The 23,314-nt window shown below is 50.1% G+C and overlaps 9 protein-coding genes across 9 annotated transcripts; 3 read left to right on the plus strand and 6 right to left on the minus strand.

The window, feature by feature from the left end:
* Window positions 1-180: 180 nt before the first annotated feature.
* On the minus strand, window positions 181-1,016 carry N7519_004839 (uncharacterized protein; the record flags this gene model as incomplete). Its single annotated transcript, XM_057291615.1, has 3 exons — window positions 181-220; window positions 289-679; window positions 728-1,016. 3 exons carry the CDS (start codon window positions 1,014-1,016, stop codon window positions 181-183), a joined length of 720 nt encoding a protein of 239 aa, XP_057152817.1.
* A 555-nt stretch (window positions 1,017-1,571) lies between these two features.
* Window positions 1,572-2,323, minus strand: N7519_004840 (acetoacetate decarboxylase family protein; the record flags this gene model as incomplete). Its single annotated transcript, XM_057291616.1, is given in 2 exon segments — window positions 1,572-1,893; window positions 1,908-2,323. The coding sequence occupies 2 exon segments, from the start codon at window positions 2,321-2,323 to the stop codon at window positions 1,572-1,574; spliced, it is 738 nt and encodes a 245-aa protein (XP_057152818.1).
* Window positions 2,324-2,675: 352 nt separating this feature from the next.
* Window positions 2,676-10,285, plus strand: N7519_004841 (type I polyketide synthase; the record flags this gene model as incomplete). Its single annotated transcript, XM_057291617.1, has 6 exons — window positions 2,676-2,876; window positions 2,928-3,424; window positions 3,486-4,008; window positions 4,063-4,726; window positions 4,778-6,210; window positions 6,296-10,285. 6 exons carry the CDS (start codon window positions 2,676-2,678, stop codon window positions 10,283-10,285), a joined length of 7,308 nt encoding a protein of 2,435 aa, XP_057152819.1.
* Window positions 10,286-10,652: 367 nt separating this feature from the next.
* N7519_004842 (uncharacterized protein) lies at window positions 10,653-11,897 on the minus strand (the record flags this gene model as incomplete). The annotated part of the gene is made up of 1 exon (XM_057291618.1): window positions 10,653-11,897. One exon carries the CDS (start codon window positions 11,895-11,897, stop codon window positions 10,653-10,655), a length of 1,245 nt encoding a protein of 414 aa, XP_057152820.1.
* Window positions 11,898-12,663: 766 nt separating this feature from the next.
* Window positions 12,664-15,442, minus strand: N7519_004843 (metal cation transporter MSC2; the record flags this gene model as incomplete). Its single annotated transcript, XM_057291619.1, has 4 exons — window positions 12,664-13,513; window positions 13,563-13,781; window positions 13,837-14,985; window positions 15,036-15,442. The coding sequence occupies 4 exons, from the start codon at window positions 15,440-15,442 to the stop codon at window positions 12,664-12,666; spliced, it is 2,625 nt and encodes an 874-aa protein (XP_057152821.1).
* Window positions 15,443-15,886: 444 nt separating this feature from the next.
* On the plus strand, window positions 15,887-17,408 carry N7519_004844 (chitobiosyldiphosphodolichol beta-1,4 mannosyltransferase; the record flags this gene model as incomplete). The annotated part of the gene is made up of 3 exons (XM_057291620.1): window positions 15,887-16,133; window positions 16,197-16,393; window positions 16,464-17,408. 3 exons carry the CDS (start codon window positions 15,887-15,889, stop codon window positions 17,406-17,408), a joined length of 1,389 nt encoding a protein of 462 aa, XP_057152822.1.
* A 167-nt stretch (window positions 17,409-17,575) lies between these two features.
* N7519_004845 (uncharacterized protein) lies at window positions 17,576-19,956 on the minus strand (the record flags this gene model as incomplete). The annotated part of the gene is made up of 5 exons (XM_057291621.1): window positions 17,576-17,772; window positions 17,832-18,578; window positions 18,630-18,819; window positions 18,881-19,798; window positions 19,849-19,956. 5 exons carry the CDS (start codon window positions 19,954-19,956, stop codon window positions 17,576-17,578), a joined length of 2,160 nt encoding a protein of 719 aa, XP_057152823.1.
* Window positions 19,957-20,530: 574 nt separating this feature from the next.
* Window positions 20,531-21,927, minus strand: N7519_004846 (thiolase family protein; the record flags this gene model as incomplete). Its single annotated transcript, XM_057291622.1, has 4 exons — window positions 20,531-20,731; window positions 20,780-21,358; window positions 21,412-21,723; window positions 21,781-21,927. The coding sequence occupies 4 exons, from the start codon at window positions 21,925-21,927 to the stop codon at window positions 20,531-20,533; spliced, it is 1,239 nt and encodes a 412-aa protein (XP_057152824.1).
* A 466-nt stretch (window positions 21,928-22,393) lies between these two features.
* Window positions 22,394-23,156, plus strand: ubc2 (E2 ubiquitin-conjugating protein RAD6; the record flags this gene model as incomplete). The annotated part of the gene is made up of 4 exons (XM_057291623.1): window positions 22,394-22,443; window positions 22,621-22,685; window positions 22,745-22,969; window positions 23,030-23,156. The coding sequence occupies exons 1-4, from the start codon at window positions 22,402-22,404 to the stop codon at window positions 23,154-23,156; spliced, it is 459 nt and encodes a 152-aa protein (XP_057152825.1). The 5' UTR covers window positions 22,394-22,401.
* Between the last annotated feature and the right edge of the window lie 158 nt (window positions 23,157-23,314).

The following is a 23,314-nucleotide window of genomic DNA, read 5'->3' on the forward strand; positions in this document are numbered from 1 at the left end:
GGATCTGGGTCCATTGTCTGAACGATTCTCTGGATCCAAGATGGTAGACCTCGAAGAAGTGCGAGATAGCTCATACTCCTAGGAAGAACAAGACTACTTCCGTAAGTAGACAGAATAATTTTTACAGCCTCGGCTGCCACTTCACTAGGCTCAAGAACATTCAAGGGAAACTCCAGCCCTTTACTTGTCAAGGCCTGAACCAGCGGGGTACGCACAAAGTCTGGATAGATAATTCTGAGGCCAAGTCAGTATATTCCTATTCAACATAAGGCGCAAGGCGCAACTTACGAAGTTCGAACCCTCCGTGCATTGAAACGAGCCCGAAGCTCTTGGCCAAGTCCTTCATTAAAAGCCATGGCTGCCGCCTTCGAACAGGCATAGGACACATTTTGGGCTTGGGAGTAGAAACTTCCCGTACTTGCTATTGTCATTATGTGACCGTGATTCTTCTCTATCATAGCCGGTAGAAATTGCTGCACCAGTGTAAAATGGCACAATGTGTTGACTTCGAACACTCGCCGGCGTTCAGATTCGCTCTCACTTAGTATCGTTTGAGCTGTCCCGGTTCCAGCATTATTGATTAATATGGAAGGGTCGCCGTGCTTTCGCTTGACTGTGGATGCAAATTCCGATATTGCCGAGGAGGAGGTGAGATTGACTTGGTAAAAGGTCACACCTTCTTTCTTTGGGTTAGGGATATAACTGCAAAACATTAGAATGTACGTACCCAGTTTTGAAATTGGCTTGTTGATATCCAATATAATTGTTTTGATCTTCCTTTTTGCAAGTTCACGCACAATTTCCGCTCCAATGCCACTTGACCCTCCGGTAACTACCGCGGTCTCGTTGGGCCAGTCCCAAGTTGGATCGTCAACAAAGTTGTTGATGCTTCTCCTTGTGACCCACTGGCTGAGTGCTTTGATCAGATTCAAACCAATGAGGCCATAAATAGCTGATTGCAGGGTCTTCAAGGCAACCAAGAAATGATGTGATTGGGTTGAAGCTCCAAGAGGCATGGTTCTCAAAAGTGTCAAGGCTAAGAACAGGGCAATTGAAGAACGATCGGATAATATGGAGCGCAGAGACATCAACATGGTGTAAAGGAATATTCCAAAAGGGTGAATGAATGAAATATTCGTACAAAAATAGAAATATATATATGTCACTATTGACAGCTTGAAACGAGAACGATTCGAAGCGGTGAGTTGCCTGTTGATACTTCATATGCAGCAAGGTCAAATCATTCCATATTGACTGCATACTTGAACCTTTAGTCATGTATGTTGGAATGATCCAATATTATCACTAGTATCTATGTTTAGTGTTTTATGGCAGGGGAGCTGTTATACTATCCCTATTTCATATGTGAAGGGTGGATATGGGTTGGGATTAGAGTCAACGAAATAAATATCGAGGAGATACGCAACTGAAGATTTACACATTGCCATTGGATATAGACTAAGGGTTATACAAATGTATGTCAAATAGAGCATAGCCGTACGAAAGTGTATTAAAGCCAGGTAGTTATAAGATTTTTGATTACATCAATTTCATTGTAAACCAACTAGAGTTTAGAAGTTGTGAATATCGACCGGTGTAATTGTAGCAGATGTCCCTCTGGAATAGTGCGCCGAGATATACTCCTCTACAGGTGTGAGATGGAGGGGATCAAACATAGACTGAGAAGGGAAGTTGATTGATGCCACACCCTCCCAGATCTGCCGGTGCTGTAGCTTGAATTCCACCTCGGTGAATTGACGTATGTGAGGCGTCTTGTCGGGCATCGGGGAAGGGAGGATGCGCAAGAACAGAGTATTTAAACCCGGTTCGACATGTTCCTCTATATCCAACAGTACGGTTGGTTTGAAGAGGATATCTGCGATGGGGAAGTCGCTTGGGCGACATACACGACCCCGATAAAACCCGTCCACTCCGTCTTGGGGAAGTCGAAGGAGCCCAGTACTTTCGGTGACCCCCACAACTCTCGACCCGAATAGGCCGCATCCTCATTATCCAGAATGATGAGGAGTGAGTAGTCGTATTTGGTGCCGTTGAACTCCACTTCTACACTTTGTAGCAACTCATGGTATGGTCCGATAGGCGAGCAACCATAAGAGATTAACCGAGTTGTAATGATCGGCTTGTCTTCGATAGTCAAGTTGTCTGGGAGGAGAGTCCGGACATGCGTACCATCTGTGCGGTACTTGATAACGATGCAGTTGATGTTGGAGAAGCGTGAAGGGAAGGCTGCAGGTCGATAGGCTGGAGCAAATACGGGGACCGCATTATAGAGCGTAGCAGAAGGGAGGGTACCAACGAGCATGATTCCCGGATAAAGATACAAAGATACTGTGTGATTATTTCGCCTTTTAGTACTGAAAATTTGAAATGATGAATTTGGTGAAAGAATGCGCTCTTGAGAGCTGGTATACAGGGGCTTCAAGTGGCATACATAAGTTAAAATTAAAAAGTTCACATTTCAGTCATAACATCCGAACCGATTATCTAGGTTATTTAGGCATTTAATAAAGGCGTTTAGTAAAATTATATCTCAGGGCCATAGCACTTGTCATCATTATTAGGGCATATACACCTTAGGGTATCTCGCTGTCAACCTGTCAACTACAAAACCTTGCATCAAGTTCCTCCATTTTTCTCTCCTTGACACTATGACAATGTCGCCCAACGGCCAGAAAATGGATAACGTGACACCCATAGCGGTGGTGGGAATGAGCTTTCGCGGTCCCGGCGATGCCACAGATACAGAAGGTCTCCTGCGAATGGTGGCCGAAGGCCGTGAGAGCCGATCTGAGATTCCAAAGCAGAAATGGAACCACGACAGTTTCTATCACCCAGATCCGAGTCGATATGGCACAGTAAGTAAAAGGCCTCAAGATTATTCCCAGCTATCGGGGCAACTAATCTAGAAGAAAAAAAAGCACAATGTCAAGTATGGACATTGGTTCGAGCAAGACGTGTACGAGTTCGATGCGCCATTTTTCAACATATCAGCACCCGAGGCAATTGCTCTCGATCCCCAGCAGCGGATGCTGTTAGAATGTTCGTACGAAGCTTTCGAGAACTCCGGCATTCCAATGTCCAAGGTGATTGGGACAAACACGTCCGTTTTCGCGGCTTGCTTTGCGACGGACTATACAGACATGCTCTGGAGGGACCCCGAGACTGTACCAGTCTACCAGTGCACAAACTCCGGGTTTTCACGGGCGAACATGGCAAATCGCATATCCTACTCTTTTGATTTAAGAGGGCCTAGCGTAACAGTCGACACAGCATGCTCTGGTGGCTTGACTGCTCTGCATCTGGCTTGTCAGAGCTTACTATCTGGCGATGCAAAACAGGCAATTGCAGCCGGATCGAGCTTGATTCTGGGCCCTGAAGTTATGGTGACAATGAGTATGATGAGGTAAATGAACATGTCGACTTCAAATTCAAACTCGTCCTGAGATAGATTAACTGTCATGTAGGTTCCTGTCTCCTGATGGGAGATGTTACGCTTTTGACGAGCGTGCGAACGGTTACGCTCGGGGTGAGGGAGTTGCTGTTCTGCTTCTGAAGCGATTGGATGACGCGCTCGCCGATGGCGATACGATCCGAGCGATCATTCGCGGCACAGGTTGCAACCAAGATGGAAAGACCCCTGGTATCACAATGCCCAACGGGGTCTCGCAAGAGGAATTAATAAGATCGGTGTATGAGAAGACCGGCCTTGACCCACTGGAGACATCATACGTGGAATGTCACGGGACAGGCACCCAGGCAGGTGACACGACCGAGACGGGGGCTATACGAACTGTTTTTGGCCGTCGCCAGCCACAAAACGCACTCGCTATCGGGTCTGTCAAAACAAATATTGGCCACCTTGAGGGCGCGAGTGGTCTTGCAGGCGTCATCAAGTCAATACTGATGTTAGAGAACGAGATCATCCTCCCGCATCGGAATTTCGAGAAGGCGAACCCACGTATCCCACTGAAAGAGTGGGGTCTTCGCGTAAGCTATTCAAGCTTTACACATGCGAACCTGATGCTAATCCACAATTGAAAGGTACCAATTACTGTCGAACCTTGGACGTGCTCATCGCCTCGTCGTGTGTCCGTAAATAGCTTCGGCTATGGTGGAGCGAACGTCCACGCCATCCTCGAAAGTGCCAAAGACTTTCTGCACGCACGAGGTTTCGATCCTAATGTTTCTACGAGAAGGTCCGCATTTGCTGTCAGGGCGATTCAAGAAGCTCTTCAACTCGGGCCCACCAATGGCCACTCTGTCGCCAATGGTCACTCATTTACCAGCGGTAATGGGATCTTAGCGCAGTCGACCCCAACAATGCTCTTTGCGCTTTCCGCCTTCGACCCAACAGCTGGAGAAGCATGGGCTGGGAAGCTCGTGGAGTACGTGACTCAAAGACAAAGCGTACCAGACGCGGCATTCCTTCGTAGCCTTGCGTTCACCCTCAGCAACAGGAGAACCATTCACTCGTGGAAAGCCGTCGTGGCGGCGTCCTCCAGTTGGGAGTTGATCTCACAACTGAAGAAGGCGCAGTTCGTCAATATCCCTCCAAGGCGCAACCTTGGCTTTGTATTCACCGGTCAGGGGGCTCAGTGGTGTGGAATGGGAAAGGAGCTCATCAATGCCTTCCCACGGTTCCAAGAAAGCCTTCAAAGATGCGGAGAAGCGCTAGTACGCCTAGGAGCTCCGTTTGATGTGCTAGGTAAGTCTTCTGACGGTTCAACAAGAAAGCACTAACTGATTCTGGTCCCAGAGGAGCTCCAGAAAGACTTTGAGACTTCCCAAGTGAACAAAGCAGTATACAGCCAGCCTCTTTGTACAGCGCTACAGATCGCCTTGGTGGACCTACTCGATTCTTGGGATATCCATCCCAATTCCGTCACTGGACACTCTAGTGGAGAGATTGCGGCCGCTTACTGTGCCGGTGCAATTAGTCTTGAGGATGCTATGCTCCTGGCATACGCCAGAGGATGTGCGACGACAGACTTAGCCAGGAAAGGTGTCGACGGTACCATGGCCGCAGTGGGCATGACGCGAGAAGAGCTTAGCCCAATTCTGTCGGACTTGCGGAACGGAAAGGCTGTGATAGCTTGCTCAAACAGCCCTTCAAGCATCACTGTTTCTGGTGACAAGAGTGCTATTGATGAGCTACAGCAGGTGCTTCGGGAGCAAGGTGTCTATAACCGGAGGCTAGTTGTTGGGGTGGCATATCACTCTCATCATATGACTCTTGTCGCGGACAGCTACCGGGCCGCCATTTCTAAAATCAGAGCCAGCGAAGGAAACAAGCTTGACTTCTTCTCTTCTGTAACAGGGAAGCTGTTAGAAAAATCAAAGCTAGGCCCAGAGTATTGGGTCAGCAACATGGTTGGCGAAGTGAAATTCGCTCAATCACTCGGCCAAATGGCAAATCATCAGGCCCCTAACAGAGTGCAAACTCTGGTCGAGATTGGCCCTCATGGAGCACTCGCAGGGCCAATCAGGCAAGTTCTTGAAGCCGATGAGGGCCTGACAAAATCATCAATAGAATACCTCTCCATTCTTACTCGGAAGAAGAATGCTGTCACTACAGCGTTGAGTGTTGCATCTACCCTGTTTGTTTCTGGAAATACCGTTCAAGTGTCGGCCGTGAATCAATGCAGCGGGTTGAAGATTCCGCCATTGATCGACCTGCCATCCTACGCCTGGAATCACTCGAGGACATACTCCGCTGAATCTCGGATTAGCAAAGTATACCGTGAACGAGAGAATCCGAGGACTGACCTACTTGGTGTGTTGGATGTCCATTCAAGCACGCTGGAGCCGCGTTGGCGGCAGATTATTCGTTTGTCGGAGTTGCCATGGCTCCGAGACCATAACATCCAATCCACTATCATTTATCCAGCTGCTGGATACATTACCATGGCAATGGAGGCAGCTAGGCAGCGGGTCCTGCGGGCAGCGCCGGGGACGCAGGTTCTGGGATATCAATTCCGCGACGTGAACATCAGTTCCGCGCTTCTTATCCAGGAGACGCCTGGCCAAGTTGAAGTCAGCATCACGCTCAAACGCTTCTCCGAAAGTGTACGGTCGCCATCGGATCTCTGGGACGAGTTTTCGATTTCATCCGTATCGAGTGAGAACCGATGGACAGACCACTGCCGGGGTTTGATTGCGGTACAAACGCCGCCCAAAACGTCAAACCCTGTCAGTGGAGCAGCGCATGATGCTTCCATAAGAGCAGCCAGCAAGCACCTAGTTGAAAGTTTCGAGGGTATCTGTCAAAAGTCAGTCGAAGCGGGGGGAGTTCTATTCCCGCCTCTCACAAATCGGGATGCGATATGGCCCAACATTTGCCAACATTCATGATATGCGCTCCGCGCCGGGTCATTGCATCAGCCGAGTGGAAATCCCGGACACGAGAGTGGTGTTGCCAATGCAATATGAGCAAGCCTGCGTCATCCATCCATGTACTCTAGACAGTATATTCCAAACTTACCTGCCAGCGCTAGCGGCGCAGATGGATGAACTAGGCAATCCTGTGGTCCCGGTCTGCATCGAAGATATGTTCATTGCCCATGAGTCCTCCAGACAGCCAGGCGACATTCTTGCCGCTTACTCGTCGACCATTTCCAAGGACAACCAGTTCTTCACTGCGGAAATTACTGTCTTCGACGGCCCATACGAACCAGGCGACAGGCCAGTGGTTCACGTGGGCGAGATGACACTGGCGGCCCTAGATCAAGATGGTGCGGATGAGAGCGATGATTACGTTCCTCCAATGGTATTCAACTTGAAATGGGCCCCCGATGTGGACCTGTTGAGCAAAGCGCAGATTATCGACATAGTTGGCCAGGCGGCAACTACCAACCTCATAGAAGAGATCGGCGCGGAGGCTGTTGGTGCGAGCTCGGGAGTGTCTGAGAACAACAGACTGGCAGCAGGTTATCTTCACCTCCTGGCTCACAAGAAGCCAGATCTCAGTGTGCTCACCGTAGGATTTCAATCTGGACCCGCAGCGCTGAACCTGCTTTCTCTGCTATCCCAACTGGCCGGCAGCGTTGCCCCATTCAAAACGTTCCATCACACCGATGCGGAGTTTGATCTAGACCAGGTGGCTAAGGCCAAATTCCCTGCCTGGGTAGATTCAATTACTTTCAAAAACTTGAAAACAGAAGGCGGCATTCCGAAGGACACGATGAGAGGTGTAGAGGGCACATACGATGTTGTGGTGGCGTTCAACGTCCTCGGATACAGCAGAGGTCTTTCGCAAAGCTTTTCGTCAGCCTCAAAACTGCTCATGCCGAGCGGTAGATTGTTACTCGTGGATCACGCCCCGGCTTCATCTCTTGCTACTCTGCCACAGGATTCTCTCGTAGGTTTTATCTCCAGCGAAGATGACCCCTCCACCGCCAAGTCATCATTGACTGTTGATCTTTTGGCGCGAAAGGTAGGGTACAAAACACACCAGGCACTGTCCGAGGGCGTCATGGTTTTCCAGACAGAGAACGAGCCAAGCTTGGGCAGCAATATCACGGGAGTTCTCATCGTTGTTGACGACGAAGCTCAACCAGCAGTTGACCTGGTTCGTTTGCAAACGATCTGCGAAGATATCGGCTTGGCAACAGAGATAGTGCCACTCTATGACGCAAACCCCAGGCCAACTCAGGCGTGCATTGTGCTCTCTGAGCTGTCAAGGCAGGTGCTGGCAGCGCCTGAGCCCGCCGAGTGGGAGGCCATCAGGACAATGGCCCACCGTGGAGCCGGCCTTCTTTGGCTCACCCAAGGCGCTGGTGGTGATATTTGCTCAAATCCTGAGGCGTCACTTGTGCATGGGCTCGCCCGCACCATCCGCTCAGAGACAGGAGACCGGCCCATAGTTACATTTGATCTGGACAGTATCCAGACTCTCGGAGCCGAGGCTGCCGCTGTATACATTGCAGATGTCTTCCAGTACATGGTGCAATATGCCAGTGGCAGCGAGGTTATGGAACCAGAGTTTATTGAGCGGAATGGCGTTCTTCAATTACCGCGGCTAGTCGAGGACGTCGGTGCTAGAGAGAATCTGCAGTCTGGAAGTGGGACGAGAGGGTCCAAGGCGACGCCATCACTACAGCGGCTGGACAAAGTGGGCTCCTCTCGTCTATTTGTGGGTACGCCTGGGCTGCTGGACAGTCTTCACTTCGCGCCAGACGACCGTACCGCTAGCCATCTGGAGAATGGGAAGGTCGAGGTAGAGGTCAAGGCGGTGGGCATCAATTTCAAGGATGTCATGATGGCGATGGGTCAGATCCAGGTGGATGATCTGGGTTGTGAGTGCAGTGGCATCGTTTCGGCTGTGGCTGGTGACGTCGTGACTGACCCTCACGGTCTTCGGGTTGGAGACCGGGTCATGTGCTTGAGTTCAGGATCATTCTGTACGAGGTTACGGCTCGACGCTAGGCTGGCGGCGCGCATTCCCGATTCCATGTCCTTTGAGACAGCGGCTGCGCTACCAATCACACACGTAACCGCATACCACTCATTACACAACATCGCGCGCCTACGCAGAGGCGAGACCATACTGATCCACGCCGCCACAGGTGGTTTGGGTCAGGCCTTCGTCGAAATGAGCCAACTGGCTGGCGCGGACATCTTTGTCACCGTGGGCAACGCGAAGAAAAAGAGTTTCGTTATGGATCGATTTGGGCTGGCGGAAGAACGGATCTTGTACAGCCGAGATATGAGCTTCGCTAGCGATGTGATGCAGTTGACAGGAGGCCGCGGCGCCGATGTGATCGTCAACTCTCTAGCTGGCGAGGCCCTCCGGCAGTCCTGGAACTGCATCGCCCCATATGGACGTTTCGTCGAGCTTGGTCAGCGGGATATCACCATCAACACGCGACTGGATATGGCACCTTTTGCACGAAACGCCTCCTTCACTGCGTACAACTTGGCCTACACAATGCGGGTTGACCCGCAAGCAGCACGCGACGTCCTGGTCGAGGTACTGACGCTGTTCTCCCATGGTGCACTGCGAGGCCCTGATCCACTTGAGACATATGGCTTCTCCGAGCTCCAACAGGCCTTCCGCAAGATGCAGACCGGCCGACACATGGGCAAGCTCGTGGCGATTGCCAAACCGGACGACATTGTAAAGCACATCGCCGTCACTACTGGAAGACCGCTACTCCGGTCCGATGCTGCTTATCTGCTGGTCGGAGGTCTCGGTGGCATCGGCCGTGCCACCGCTCTATGGATGGTCTCACGCGGAGCCCGCCATCTCGTCTTCCTCAATCGATCAGGTACCGAGAGCGAAGCGGCGCGGGATACGGTAAGTGCGCTACAGGCAGCGGGTTGCACAGCCACGGTCTTCGCATGCGACGTTGCCGATGCAGCTCAACTTGCGTCTACCTTGGATAAAGCACGGCAGCAACTGCCACCCATTCGTGGTGTTATCCAGGGCGCCATGGTCTTACGTGATTGCATGCTAGACAGAATGTCCCTTGAGGATTACTTGGCTGTCCTCCGGCCCAAGATGCACGGCACATGGAACCTCCATGTTCACCTGCCGATGGACTTGGATTTCTTCCTAATGGAGTCGTCAGTTAGCGGCATAATAGGAAACACAGCGCAGGCTTCCTATGCTGCCGCAAATACCTTCCTTGACGCATTTTCCCGGTATAGAAGATCCCGCGGCCAACCGGCTACCACGATCGACATAGGCGCCGTGTCGGGCGTTGGTTATATTGCGCAAAACGAAGAGCTCAAACAGGCTATGCAGCGGCAGGGATTCGACTTCACAGATGAAACCCGTCTGATGCATCTTCTGGAGTTCGCGATAGGGAACTCCACCCGTGAGCCCCATCGTGCTCACATCATCACAGGCCTAGGCGCCTACCATCCGGACACATCCCTTCCAGCCTTGAGCACCCCTATGTTCTCACGCTACCGGATGCTATCTTCATGCGCCACTAATATCAGCAATTCTAACGACACGCTCCGTCAGGCTCTCAAACAATCGAAAAACATGAATTCTGCGGTCGAGGTGGTACTCGCGGCTCTGGTGGACCAGATCGTCTCCCACACTGGTGTCCCCATCGAAAATGTTAGCACAGGCCACAGCTTGCAGGATTACGGCATCGACTCTTTGGCCGCTGTTGAGTTCAGAAATTGGCTTTCCAAGGAGATGGAGAGCGTTGTGCCTATCTTTGAGCTGTTGGCTGCTGAGTCTCTTGCTGTTTTAGCCTCCAAAATCGCTGGTCGAAGCAGGCTAGTAGTTAGTGCGAGCGGACAATTTTAGATTTAGCTCAGTTTTGTTACTGTTATTGCGGGTTCGTGTGAGATTTCTGTTCACTTCTTTGCTTGCCGGGCATTACTTCAATGTCTTGGGCCGACTCGGGCCAGTATTTGTATCAAAAAGCACCCTGTGTACCCCCACGGGTGGACCTACAGTCAACGCAATGTAGACTCAGCTTATTTGAATTGGCTACTACCCCCAAGAGGGGAACCATTCTCTAGGATAAACCAAATAAAGATAAATTGAGGAAGTATTATGATAGGCGTAGCACCGGCGGACTATACGAAGCTCATATTTCTCATGTATCTCGAAAATCACGGTTACGAGTATCCTGGCCAGTCTGGACTCCCCAGTCTCCCCGTGGCTCATTTCATATCCGAGCTTTCTCCTTTCTATGCCCGAGGACATCGTGAGTCCGTATCAAGTTTAGAGCATCTGCCTCATGCTTGCACACCTGCATGCTCAATGGCCCGCTCACCTGCTTGAGCCAGTAGGATCGTCCGCAATCGAACAACCAGTTACGAGTTCCTACTCGAATCAACTCAGCAAGGAAGCACTGTGGTGTGCTGCGATCTTCAGTGAAGACGATCTTTGGGAAATCTCGTTGAGCTGCAGGCGTCGAATTTTCTAGGCCGATTCGGAAGACATCGTCGAAGGTAAACGAGTGATAGAGCTGGGAACCGACCTGGACAATGCCCGTTGTCCGTGCTGCTGCATGCAATAGACACGCGTTTGCTACGAGGTCAACGGGGATCTCGTCCAGGATATTGGTGCCTGTTTTATAGCCTTCCGTGGCATGCCAGACTTGTGTGCTACCCCGATCGGAGAACCAGAGCCTAGTAAACTTGGTGAGAGGTGTGGAGTCTTCCGATCCGTATAGTGGGTAGGGGTGTCTAAACGCAGGACCGAAGATTGTCGGCCTTAGCAGTTGAATTGGAAGACGAGGAAAGCGGCTAAGCAGTAGACGTTCCATCAGATGCTTGGCTTGGGTGTAGGTAGACGAAAATTTGCCGTCGTGCGGTGATGTGCCAAGCGTCAAGATGGATGTCAGCTCTTCCTCTGGGTCTTCTTCACCTCCCAAGGGGTATATTCGCTCTAAAACTGTGCCATCGGGAAGATGACTATTGACGTATGATGTAGAGATCTGGATGAAGAGTTTCAGGCGACGGAATTCCGAGGCAATCCGTGCCATTTCCAACGCAGGGAGGCAGTTGCTTTCGAGTGCATCACGAATGGGACCTTCGAGCTTGATCTTGGCTGCTGCATGAATGACCAGCGTCACTTGATCTTGAAGTTGTCGGAGGATAGCAGTTTCAATACCAAAGTTCACCGTTTTCATATCTCCAATCACAAACTCGACTTTCCCCGTGGATAAAATAGCCTGTGCATGGTTTGGCATCGATTCTCTCAACTTTCTAATAGCCTGCTGGGAGTTCCCTCGGACCAAAGCGAAAATCTTGCGAGTTGGTAGTTGCAAAGCTAGCTTGTATAGGAGACAACCTCCCAAGCAACCAGTACCTCCGGTGAGGAAGACTGTATGGCCTTCGAAGATCTTTGCATATCCTCCTCGCACGACTTCGTCGGCATATGTTGCTTTTGCAGAAGTTGATGACATTGAATAGGCTGGGCAAGATATCCGGGGGCAGAGTGTAGCCAATGTCTCTATAGAGGGATTAGGCAAATGACACAAAAGAATGGCGGTTGGGATAATGTCGGAAGGTATATAGACGTAACATCTTTTCGACCCTGGAAGTCCAGTGGTAGGACAGGACCCAATGTCACTATTACATTCGTCCAAATGTACAGTTTTGGATGCTAGAGGTTATTTTTCTAGAGCTGTAGCCCGACAAGTCGCCAGTGGCCTCAAGTTGGCCGAGGTTGGGAACCTCCGAGATGGAACGGGTGTTGTTGGAATAGCACAACAGGTAGACGTGGACTTTCCATGTGCCGAGGTTCAATGTGATTGTGTGACCCGAATGAGCATCGTATCGCAATTCATGGAGATCTGGCCCAAGAGACACCGACAAAGCTGCACTCCATTTGCCTGAGAAATGTAGGGCTCGGAGCAAGCATATCCATTCAGGACCATGACCGAGAAACGGGTTGTACAAGTCTCCACCCCCTGAAAGGTAATGTCGTCTACATGTGATGCAATGTAATTGGAATTGAAGTATTTGGAATTGAAGTATATGCTTTCCACTTCCTATGAACGCCGTGAAAAAAGACTATGTGCTGTTGATTGGTGTAATGCTTCGGCGAACCGATCCAATCCTATCTGTACAAGAGGGATATAGACATCGGGGCAAAGCGATGTTAAACGCACCGTAAATCTTGGCTCTCTTTTTGAGAGTGGTTGATTGGCGAAACATAGTTTTCACTAATCAAAAGCCTTTGCTTCCGCCACTACACCAGCAGCGTGCATCTCCGTCACGCTCAACTTGGACGAGAGTATCCATATTTTTCTCTCGAAGGAAGTCGACGGTCCGTTGACGTACATCTTCCAAATCTGCGCCCCGAGAAGCGACGACGTGGATCACCCCGAAAATGTTCTGGGAATTTTTCTCATGCACATGTTCATGATCATGATCATGGTCATGGTGGGTGTGACCGTGGTCGTGGTCGTGGTGCGGTTCATGATCATGACCATGATGGTGTTGGCTATGGCTATGACCATGGTGATGCTCACAGTTCCCATGGCTGGAATGGTCATGGGAATGGCTATGCCCGGAAGACACCGCCCCTGTATCATCGAGCCAGAACTTGGGTACCGTATAACTAACCACGCCTCTCAAAGTGCTGACTCCCGCTAGTGTTTCCCGGAGATTATATTCAGTGTCGGCTGGCATAGTGAGTAGCAGTGTCTTGGCCGTGCTGCTAACTAAAGGAACGGCCGAGGCGAAGATCAATATGGCGATGAAGCACGACGCCAATGGGTCGTAGCCGGCCCAACCGGAGTAATGGACGAGAATGGTTGAAATGACCACCGCCACTGATCCAAGCGTATCGGCGAGAATGTGCAAGAAGATGCCGTGCATATTCTCATTGCCATGGGAATGATCGTGACCGTGATCATGGCCGTGATGAGCATGACCGTGCTCAAAGCTGAAGATGCCGACCAAGTTGACTGCAAGGCCAGCGATGCTGACGATCAATAGCTCACCAAGACGATGCATCTCACTCCCAGATGAGAGGCGTTCCACCGCTTCATAAATGATCTCCACGCTGATAATCCTGCATGTTGTTAGAATTTGGCATCCCGCGCCGCTTCAATAAGACTCACATAAGGAAAATGCCATTAGCAAATCCTGACAAGGTATCAACTTTGCCATAGCCGTATGGAAATCGAGCGTTCGGGGGCCACTTGCTCATAACAGCGGCACATAAACCAACAACAAGCGCAAGACAATCGAAAAACATGTGAATGCTGTCACTAAGCAGTCCGAGTGATCCAGTCAGGAACCCATATGATAACTGAACAAGCATAAAAGTGAAATTCAGGCTGCAAAATGTTAGCGGCAAGCCAAGAGTGATGGCTTTTAGATTTCGTAACTCACCACATAAAGTAGAAGATGCTACGAGAATCCTTCTCCTTGAGAATGCTATACAGCAACGGGTACGGTTCGCTTTTGTGAAGAAGCCACTTTGATACTCGGGAGGATTCAGATGTAGTGTGTGAATGTGAATGGCTGTGAGTGTGGTTATGCGCATGCGCATCCAGATGCAAATGCATATCATCCCTTCGAGAAGCGAAGAAAGAGGCCGTGGCCAAGACACCACGTGTGGCATAAACCATGAGCAAGTCATCCTGGGCATGCGGGGAACAAAGGAAAGCTGCAGCCCCGGCGTTAATGGCAAGTCCGGTCTTTTTGGGGGAGCGGAGGCTGGAGGGCAGTGAAATCATAAGAGAAGTAGCAAGGATCCCCGTAGGAATAAGAAGATAAATCAGTTCCGAGACGCTGAAGACAAATCCTCGGTTGAAAAGTATGGTCAGAAGTGCAAGGGAGCACCCGGACACAACGGCAAGTGGTGCATCAGTTGTGACCACAGCGGAGGGGTGGACCGGGCGTGAAGCCTTGCTCTGTGCAGCAACAAGACCTGGCTCAGGGATAGGTCCATTGTGGCGAAGGGAGGGGAAAGGCAGAGGTGCGACAAACACCGATCCTAATAGGGCGGCATATCCAATAACTGGAGATACGTCCCAAGGGTGGTTCAGCCCAAGGAAACTCGATACAATAACCGCGACTAGCAGAGCAACAGATAGGATCTTTCGACTGTATTTCTCTTGGGTACGCGAGGCCTTGTTGATGATGGATGGGACCCCTGATGCTGTCGCGAGGAGCAGCGCAAATGCAACCAAAAAGCCTCCGAGCTTGAATGCTGCAAATATTGGCAGTGCCACGGAGGCAATTTGTGAAAATGAGGATTGGGCAGTCTTCACATTTAGTTTCGGTAAATTAACGGAAGCTAGTGTTGATGAGCCAGCCTTTTGGTGGTTGGTCCGTAGAATTTGACCAAAGCCGAAGAGGATGAGGGTGATCGCTGTCAAAAGGCAGGTCTTTTGACCAACTTGTCCGATAGGAATACTTGCTCTCGTACCAGGTATACCTTCGGCGGATAGCTTTGGGCTTTGGACATTCTGTCTCTGGTACCAAGAGAGCACAACCCACGGCAGCACGATGAGTGTACTAGTCAAAATCTCGTGGCTGAAATTAGGGTCAGCTTTTACTCCTCAACCACACTCTAGCCCACATACATCTTCTCTGAACTATAGTCTGCCTGTATAGTGGTATCCATAGATAACATTCCATAAACGCCGGTGAAATCTTTCAAATGGTGGTCATCTAGCACATCATTGTGAAGAGATGACACACTATGGTTATGACCATGGTGTGTACTGGAGTGCGAGTGCGAGCGCGAGTGCGTATGGTGACTGTGGCTTGATGTTTGAGATGTACGTCCATATGAATAGCTCGTGTTCACAGCATTGATTGGTTCCGGGTGTTCAGGGAGGCTGGCATCAGCTGGTTGTGAGAGTGGAGGTGGAGGTTGCGCCCAGCGGTTGGATCGATGGCCACGACTGCGACTATGACCATGATTATGATTGTGTCCGTTGGAGGACTGTGTGAGATCCACACTGGGCGACGGTGCCCCCGTCGACATGATCTTCAGATGCTGACGATGCGCAGCAACTGGGAGCTCCAGCAGGCAGGATAGGAGATGGGGCACTGCCAAGATATCGAGGGTGGAGCGGGAGTGAGGTCAGAATAGCGGGCAGATTATCAGCAAATACAGCATTGCGAAATAACACGGGAGGATAAGAAAAGGAAATAATATAATTGGGAAAGTGAGTGCCAGCACAGGCTTAAACAGATCGCCACTGTCTCTGGGGAAAAGCCCGTCTTTCCCCAAGGTTCCCATAAGGGGAATCACGTGAAGTCTTATCAGATTACGTATCGAACATTGAATGTTTCGACCGGGCCCGCAGACGCACTCACAACATTGAACTGTTGATATTCCACCTTCTGTTTGGTTTTCAAAGGACTATCTATGTGATTGGAAGCTGATCAATACCATGAGCGAAATACTTGAAGTGCCATTGCCATCATGATCGAGACCCTTATCAGCGTAGTGTTCTGCCTGTCTAGCGCCCTCACTGTGTTGATCCTGTTACTTCCTTCGCAATACCAGCCAGCACAAGCAGGATCTCCCTCAAGATCTCATGATGCAAAAAGGCACAAGACATGTGTCCAAATCCTTGTTCTTGGCGACATTGGCCGAAGCCCACGCATGCAGTATCATGCATTGAGCATTGCGAAACATGGCGGGGAGGTGGTAATTATTGGGTATAACGGTTAGTATAAATCTCTTGACAGAGAGTGCAACATAAGATCGCTAACTGCTATATATGAAACAGAATCCGATCCTCATCCTGATATCATATCTCACCCCAACATCTCGATTGTTCCGCTTCGCTCGCATCCTGCTCTCCTACAAACCAGTAACAAGTTGCTATTTACAATTTATGGGCCCGTGAAGGTACTATTCCAGATTGTTTGTCTCTGGAAGTGTCTCGCATATACTACAAAACCGTCCCGGTGGCTTTTGGTTCAGGTATGTTCGTGAAAAGGATATTCCTCGATACTCATTCGAAGTGCTGACTCGCTCTTGCAACAATAAAAAGAACCCACCTTCCATTCCTACACTGGCTATAGCGTCTCTTGTTTGTTTCTTGCGGCAAACAAAGCTGATTATTGATTGGCATAATTTTGGATATTCCATACTCGCGTTGAAACTCGGCCAGACCCATCCATTGGTGAAAATGTCGATGTGGTATGAGAAGGTATTTTGCAAATCTGCTTCGGCTCATCTTTGCGTCACCAACGCTATGGCATCCGTTCTCAAGAAGGATTTCAACCTTCCAGTCCCTGTCCTGCCACTGCACGACCGCCCTGCCAGTCATTTCAATCCTATCCTCGATCCCAATGCACGGACGGATTTCCTCACAACTCTACCGGAAGCTAAAGAATTCCATTCTTCTTTGAAAGCAGGATCCCTCCGGGTTCTGGTCAGCTCAACCTCATGGACCGCGGATGAGGATTTCTCGGTCCTCATCGATGCGCTTCTTCGGTACTCTGAACTGGCCACGACAGTGCAGCCTCACCTCCCTGAGGTTTTGGCCATCATTACAGGGAAGGGCCCACAAAAGGAAATGTATTTGGGCCAGATTGCCGCTCTTGAAAAGGCCAGCAAGCTACAGAAAGTCACAATTCGAACTGCGTGGCTGAGTGTACCAGAATATGCCCGGCTATTGGCATCCGCATCTCTAGGGGTCAGTCTCCATACTAGCAGCAGTGGGGTAGATCTCCCAATGAAGGTTGTAGATATGTTCGGGGCTGGCCTCCCTGTTGTTGGATGGGATCGTTTCGAAGCATGGCCCGAGTTAGTCACTGAGGGAGTTAATGGGTTGGGCTTTGGAAACTCGGAGGAGTTGACTGGGCACTTTGTCGAGCTGTTCGGTAAGAGCGACAAATTGGAGAGTCTTCGCCTAGGCGCCCAAAAAGAAAGCTCTCGGCGATGGGACGACGAATGGAATCCTATTGCGGGGTCCCTTATTGGACTGACATAGATAGCTCACTCTAATGACGTGAATATGATTATCCTTTGGAACCATTATGTGGAATACATATGTAATCATATTACATTTTCAGGTAAATATTTCGTCCTTTCTGCAGCCGCAGCCGTCAGCCGTCAAGGAGACATTCTGTTATCATTGCAAATCCTATTCAAGGACATCTAGTAACTGGCCTGGAATTTGGCTGCGCAGTGCAAGCAGATATCAAACGTCTCAAAGAGAGCATCGAATGTCCGACCTTGTTTTCCCTCACGCATGCATGCCACAAGCTCTTCATCGAGGGCTTCTTTGCGACATACAGAACAATACTTGGATACCCCAGGCTCTTGAATGGCAAGGAAGGACAATCCGCATCGTTCTATATGACGGAAAAATGTCAGCATGTTACTAACAAATCTGAACCACAAGGTAACTTACCCCAAATATGGCCATTAGCGCACTGTGCCAACTGGGCCGAGGGCCACCCAATTCCCGCATCACAAACTTCGCACTTCTCGTAAATGTGACCGCCTGGGCCAGTCAGTTGATCCATAGATCTCGCAGATATAGGGGCAGGGTGGCCGTTGCATTTGGAAATCTCATCCCTCAGGTCCGCGCCTGCTACTACTGCTAGACGCTCTAGAGACCGCCGAGCGTGAAGTCGAAGTGACTTGTCCTCTTCACCCACAATGGCACGACAGGCAACGGCATAAATCAGGCGTTGGCTCTCCGTGTCAGGTTCAATATTGCCATCTTCATCAGGTAGTACGAAACGTATCACTTCTCCAGTCTGGCTGAGGTCGGAGGGTTGACCATCGGGCATGCGCGCCGCAAATAGGGTTTGTGTGTCTCTCGTGGGTTCACCCTCCTGTGAAAAGACAATCATAGACCTGTCATCAGAGGTGATGCGATATTCGATCATGTCCGTGGGATGTGAAGTGAAGATAGCCGCAGTCATGTTGCGATAGGCTGCGAGTCCCCATATCCTCGAGACTGACATTCCCCCTAAGTCGTGCTCCAAGTCATAGTCATCCTGGAACTCTTCAATCATGCGTTTCCATTGTGGCTGTTGCAGAGCGCCGTCACTTTGAAGTTGGTGAAGTTCTGTTACTAAACCAATGCCGCCGAGTGTACCTATTTGGAGTTTACATTTGTCGCTTTGTTCATTCATGGAAGTGAGCATTGCTATAGTGGGTCAGCGGTGCTGAAAGGCCTTGTGGATATTGTATATCATACCAGAAATCGGCTCTAGGTGCCTTGGTAGGTGGCCCTTGTTGTCCTCGGTCTCTGGCTCATAGACAGGGTAATCGCGGAATTCGAAGGCATCAGAATTGGTAACGCTACCCGTGTACGTAGCGCGGGGCATGGATATGGCGATAAAACCTGCCATGGCGCCCGCTGCCAGAGCAATGGTTGTGGATGATCTCTGGTAGGTTCTTATTAGCGAAACGACCCATTTTAGCATGGGTATAAGAGATTGAGCGTACGGTATGGAGCCATCTAAGGGGACCAGCAATGTTGTGATATGCCCATTTCTCATTCAACTGGTCCAAAGGATGCTCTATCAAATCTGCGACTAACGTGTACTGTTGCGAGGTTTCCCCGAGCGAGCTTCCAAGGGTGACTTCGAGTCTCATTAGCCGAAGCTGTGTTCCGCATACCGCAGCTATCATGGCGACTGCGCAGCCAAAGTTGCCTGGGCGCGTCGCGGGTGAAATCTGCCACGGACCACAGGAAAGCGCAGTAGTACGTTGTCTGTCTTTGATTGTCTTTTCAAAGAGCGATCCAGAGCATACCGGGCTGTCCTTAGTTTCTGTGATCTTCGGAGAGTGACGCGCCAGAATCTGAAGATCATAAGGCTTGGAAGGGCTATTCGTTGGGTCTGATCTGCGGACCCGCACCAGCATGACTTCATTCAAGTCGTTCACCACCGTTAGCAGTGGAATTCCCCAGCGACTTTCGTGCGAATGTAGAAAGGAAGAGCCTTCAGAAGGCGTTGAAGGCTTCAAAGACTCGCACCAGGTGAAAGACCGAATGTTAACCTTCCGAAAGCCATGGCTATTTGGGTCCTGCGAAGGCTGAAGCTGTGACCAAAATACATGATTGGCTACGGCAACCCTAGTCCATTGCTTCTTAAGGCCAATGGGCTCCCAGAGGGACAGTACCAGATTCGATGTCAGCACGGCTAGGACACTGCGTCGATATTTGCCTAGCCCTGCTGGCGACCAAGCCAGACCCACAACATTACTTTCTGAAAGGTCTGCAGCGACCGAAAAATCATCTCGATTCCCCGGAAGATAGGTCGGCCATTCAGAGTTCGTAAACAAGTTGGCTCTAACACGAGTCATGAGCCAATCTTGGGTTGAGTTAGGGGCAGACTCCTCATCCCTGCCTTTTTTGGGTGTCTGTCAAAATGTCAGTTACTTCTTAGCCCATCAGATAATTAGATACATACCAGGATTTGGAAGTATTCACCCGCAGCGATAGCAAGCTCCCCGTCCGGGGACCAAGAAATGGCGTCATGACAGGATGGAGATAATGATAGGGCCACAGGGTTCAACATGGCGTCATATATTGGATCTTTGCTACGCCGACATTATTGGTAAATAAAGGGATCGCGAGGTGCAATATGAAGATATATGAAGAAGAGAAGCCAGAGATCTGCTTTTGTTTGGGTCGCATTCTGCGCGGTTGATTCCTGAAGAATCAGGCAACAACAAGAGACCCGAAGAATACTTCGAGGATCATTTTTGAGTTGCAAAACGGGCGATTAGTGAGAATGAAGATATGGGAGATGAGACTAACAGGGAAGTGTATATTAATGGCCTTGTGAAGATATGTAGTCGACCTAAGAGAGGAAAAGAAGAAAAGAGGGCGAAAGGGCAAGAGAGCGATGCACACTATGTATTCCCATACAAAAGGCCGGAAAGAAGCACGCCAAGAGTTTATACAAAAAAGAACCTCCAAAGCAAAAGCGCCAGGTAAATATATAGGATTTTGCCAACCTGCTATTCCAAATAGCAGAGAAGGTACATATGTACACCCTGCTACACGGGATGATATCCAAGCTCACATTGTCCATTTGAGGGTATCAGTCATAACATGCCACCGGAGACAGTGCACAATTTTTGGTGAAGTCAATCCACCCGATCCAATCTCTGCACAACCATCGCAGTCGCAGCACCACCGCCGTTGCAGATCGCAGCCACTCCATACTCGCCGGGCTGTAATTGGTGGAGCAAGGTGACGAGAATACGCGAGCCTGAGCTGCCGAGAGCGTGGCCGAGAGAGATAGCGCCTCCGAGCATGTTGACTTTGGCATTTTGCAAACCGAGAATCTAGGCGAGTTAGATCTGATGTGGAAGTGAGACAAATACGGTACTAACCTTTTCATTGGCTTTGATGACAGCTGCGAAAGCCTCGTTGAATTCCCATACCGCCACTTGATCCTTGGTGATACCGGCACGCTCCAGCGCAATCGGGACTGCTTTGGCAGGGGCCACTGGGAAGTCCACAGGGTCGATGGCGGCATCGGCTGTAGAAACGATACGGGCCAAGACACGGCTGCCAACGCCATATTCGCGAGCAAGATCCTTGCTGCCCAGGATCAGAGCAGATGCTCCATCATTCATGGTAGATGCGTTGCCAGCGGTTACGGTACCAGTCCCATCTCGTAGGAAGGCGGGTTTCAGGGTCTTCAACTTATCGGCACGCAGGTTTTCGAAGCCTTCATCCCGTTCGACAACGGTATCTCCTTTCTTACCTTTCACAGTAACTGCGGCAATTTCATCGGCAAACTTGCTCTCCTTCCATGCCTCCTGGGCCCGCTCATATGACTGAATGGCATATAAATCCTGGTCCTCCCGGGAGATGTCATAATTCTTCGCAGTGTGTTCGGCGCAGATGCCCATGTGGAACTTGTTGTAAACATCCCATAGACCATCCTTGATGAGACCATCCTCTAGCTTAATCTCACCAAAGGGGGCAATTGGCTAGCACGTGCCATATAATAAGGGACACGAGTCATGTTCTCCATACCACCAGCCACCTGTGCTTCTGCTAGGCCAAGTTGAATATTTTGTGCGGCAAGTGCCACAGCCTTCAAGCCAGAAGCGCAGACCTTGTTGATTGTCGTAGCTTCGATAGTGGAAGGGAGACCGGCAAAAATAGAGGCCTGACGGGCGGGCGCCTGGCCTACTGAACCCTGCAACACATTTCCCATATATACATCCGTAATCTTCTCAACGGGTACCTTAGACTTATCTAGGGCGGATTTGATTGCAACAGCGCCGAGCTCAGGTGCTGATACGGAAGCAAAGGAACCATTGAACTGGTCAACCGGAAGTTAGTAAATTACTCCTCAGAACATTTATCGAGGTACACATACCTTTGCTGTCGGTGTCCGAGATGCACTCAAAATGTAAGCTTCCTGAATCTCCTTACAAGTCGGGCGTGCGGAGCTGAACTGTCGCTGGGCGCGGAATGCGGGGAAGGCCCGCTTGGGGAGACGAGCAGACAGGCCTGGGGAAATCATGGTGTATTCAAGATAGAAGTGAGTGGTAACTTGACGGTATTGAAGAGTAGAAGAGTTATGAGAAGAGAGAGTTAAGGACGAAGAGCTGAGGAATGCTCTTGCATGTGCTTATTGGGATTCATCCGCCCGTATAACCGCCTGTAACCGCCACTCCGCTTGAACCGAGGTCCCCAAGGCGGTCATCGATGACATAATAATTGCTGAGTCAAGATCTCCCCGGAGCCGGAGCTCTCTTAATTTCATTCTAACTCCTTTTGGGTTGTTTCTCCATTGGGATATTTCTTCCGGTCTTCCCCTCCATCGCTTCGCTGCATATAGCCTACCGTATCAGTGACCTTTCAGGTTTCCTCTCTTTCCCCTCTCCGCTATTTTCCTTCTCTCCTGGCTGTCCTTGCAAAGACCTATCCGCAGCTACATACACACAGCTTTAGCAACCCATTTTAATCACTTTGCGCCTTCCCCGATTGTTCTGTCATGTCTACATCCGCCCGCCGTCGTCTTATGCGGGACTTCAAGGTACGCGTCAATATCATCACCTCGCCTTGGATTATCCGAACGTCTCCGCTATATCCATAAATGGACTCATTTGAAGCTATTCATATATTGCCTTTGCGCCCAATTTGCTTCTTAAATTCTTCCTCGGTGTTCTGTGTCCAAGATGATTTGCCTCCGCTAACATTTCCATACTTGCAGCGCATGCAAACCGATCCTCCAGCTGGCGTCTCTGCATCTCCAGTCGCTGATAATGTCATGACATGGTATGTTTCTTCCGCATTATGCTTTGAAGTTCTTGGCAATGGTTCTGATGAAATGTCAGGAATGCCGTCATCATCGGCCCCGCCGACACGCCGTTCGAAGATGGCACATTCCGGCTGGTCATGAACTTCGAAGAACAATACCCCAACAAGCCCCCGGGTGTGAAATTTATAAGCCAAATGTTCCATCCCAATGTGTATGGAACCGGCGAGCTCTGTCTTGATATTCTGCAAAACCGCTGGAGTCCGACATACGATGTGGCGGCTATTCTTACTAGTATCCAAAGGTAGGGTGGGCTTGATTATGAAAGATCTCTATACGGATGCTAATAGCTTGTCAATTCTAGTCTTTTGAATGACCCCAACACCTCATCTCCGGCCAACGTTGAGGCCTCGAACCTCTACAAAGACAACCGCAAAGAGTACACCAAGCGAGTGCGAGAGACGGTCGAGAAAAGCTGGGAGGACAATTGAGCAAATCAAATACGCTCAGACAATTTTGATGGCCTGACATTCTTACGAATGAGCACAACAGCTTGGCTGTTTGATCTGCACAGCATGGGGTTTCTGGCGCTTGGTATCTTATTCTTTCAGGTTGTGTATTCTTTCTTCTCCCCTTTTCTTGACGTCTT

This window comes from Penicillium mononematosum (assembly GCF_028829835.1).
Source record: "Penicillium mononematosum strain IBT 11891 chromosome Unknown utg000002l:1.0-8112719.0:1.0-8118358.0, whole genome shotgun sequence".
NCBI lineage: Eukaryota > Fungi > Ascomycota > Eurotiomycetes > Eurotiales > Aspergillaceae > Penicillium > Penicillium mononematosum.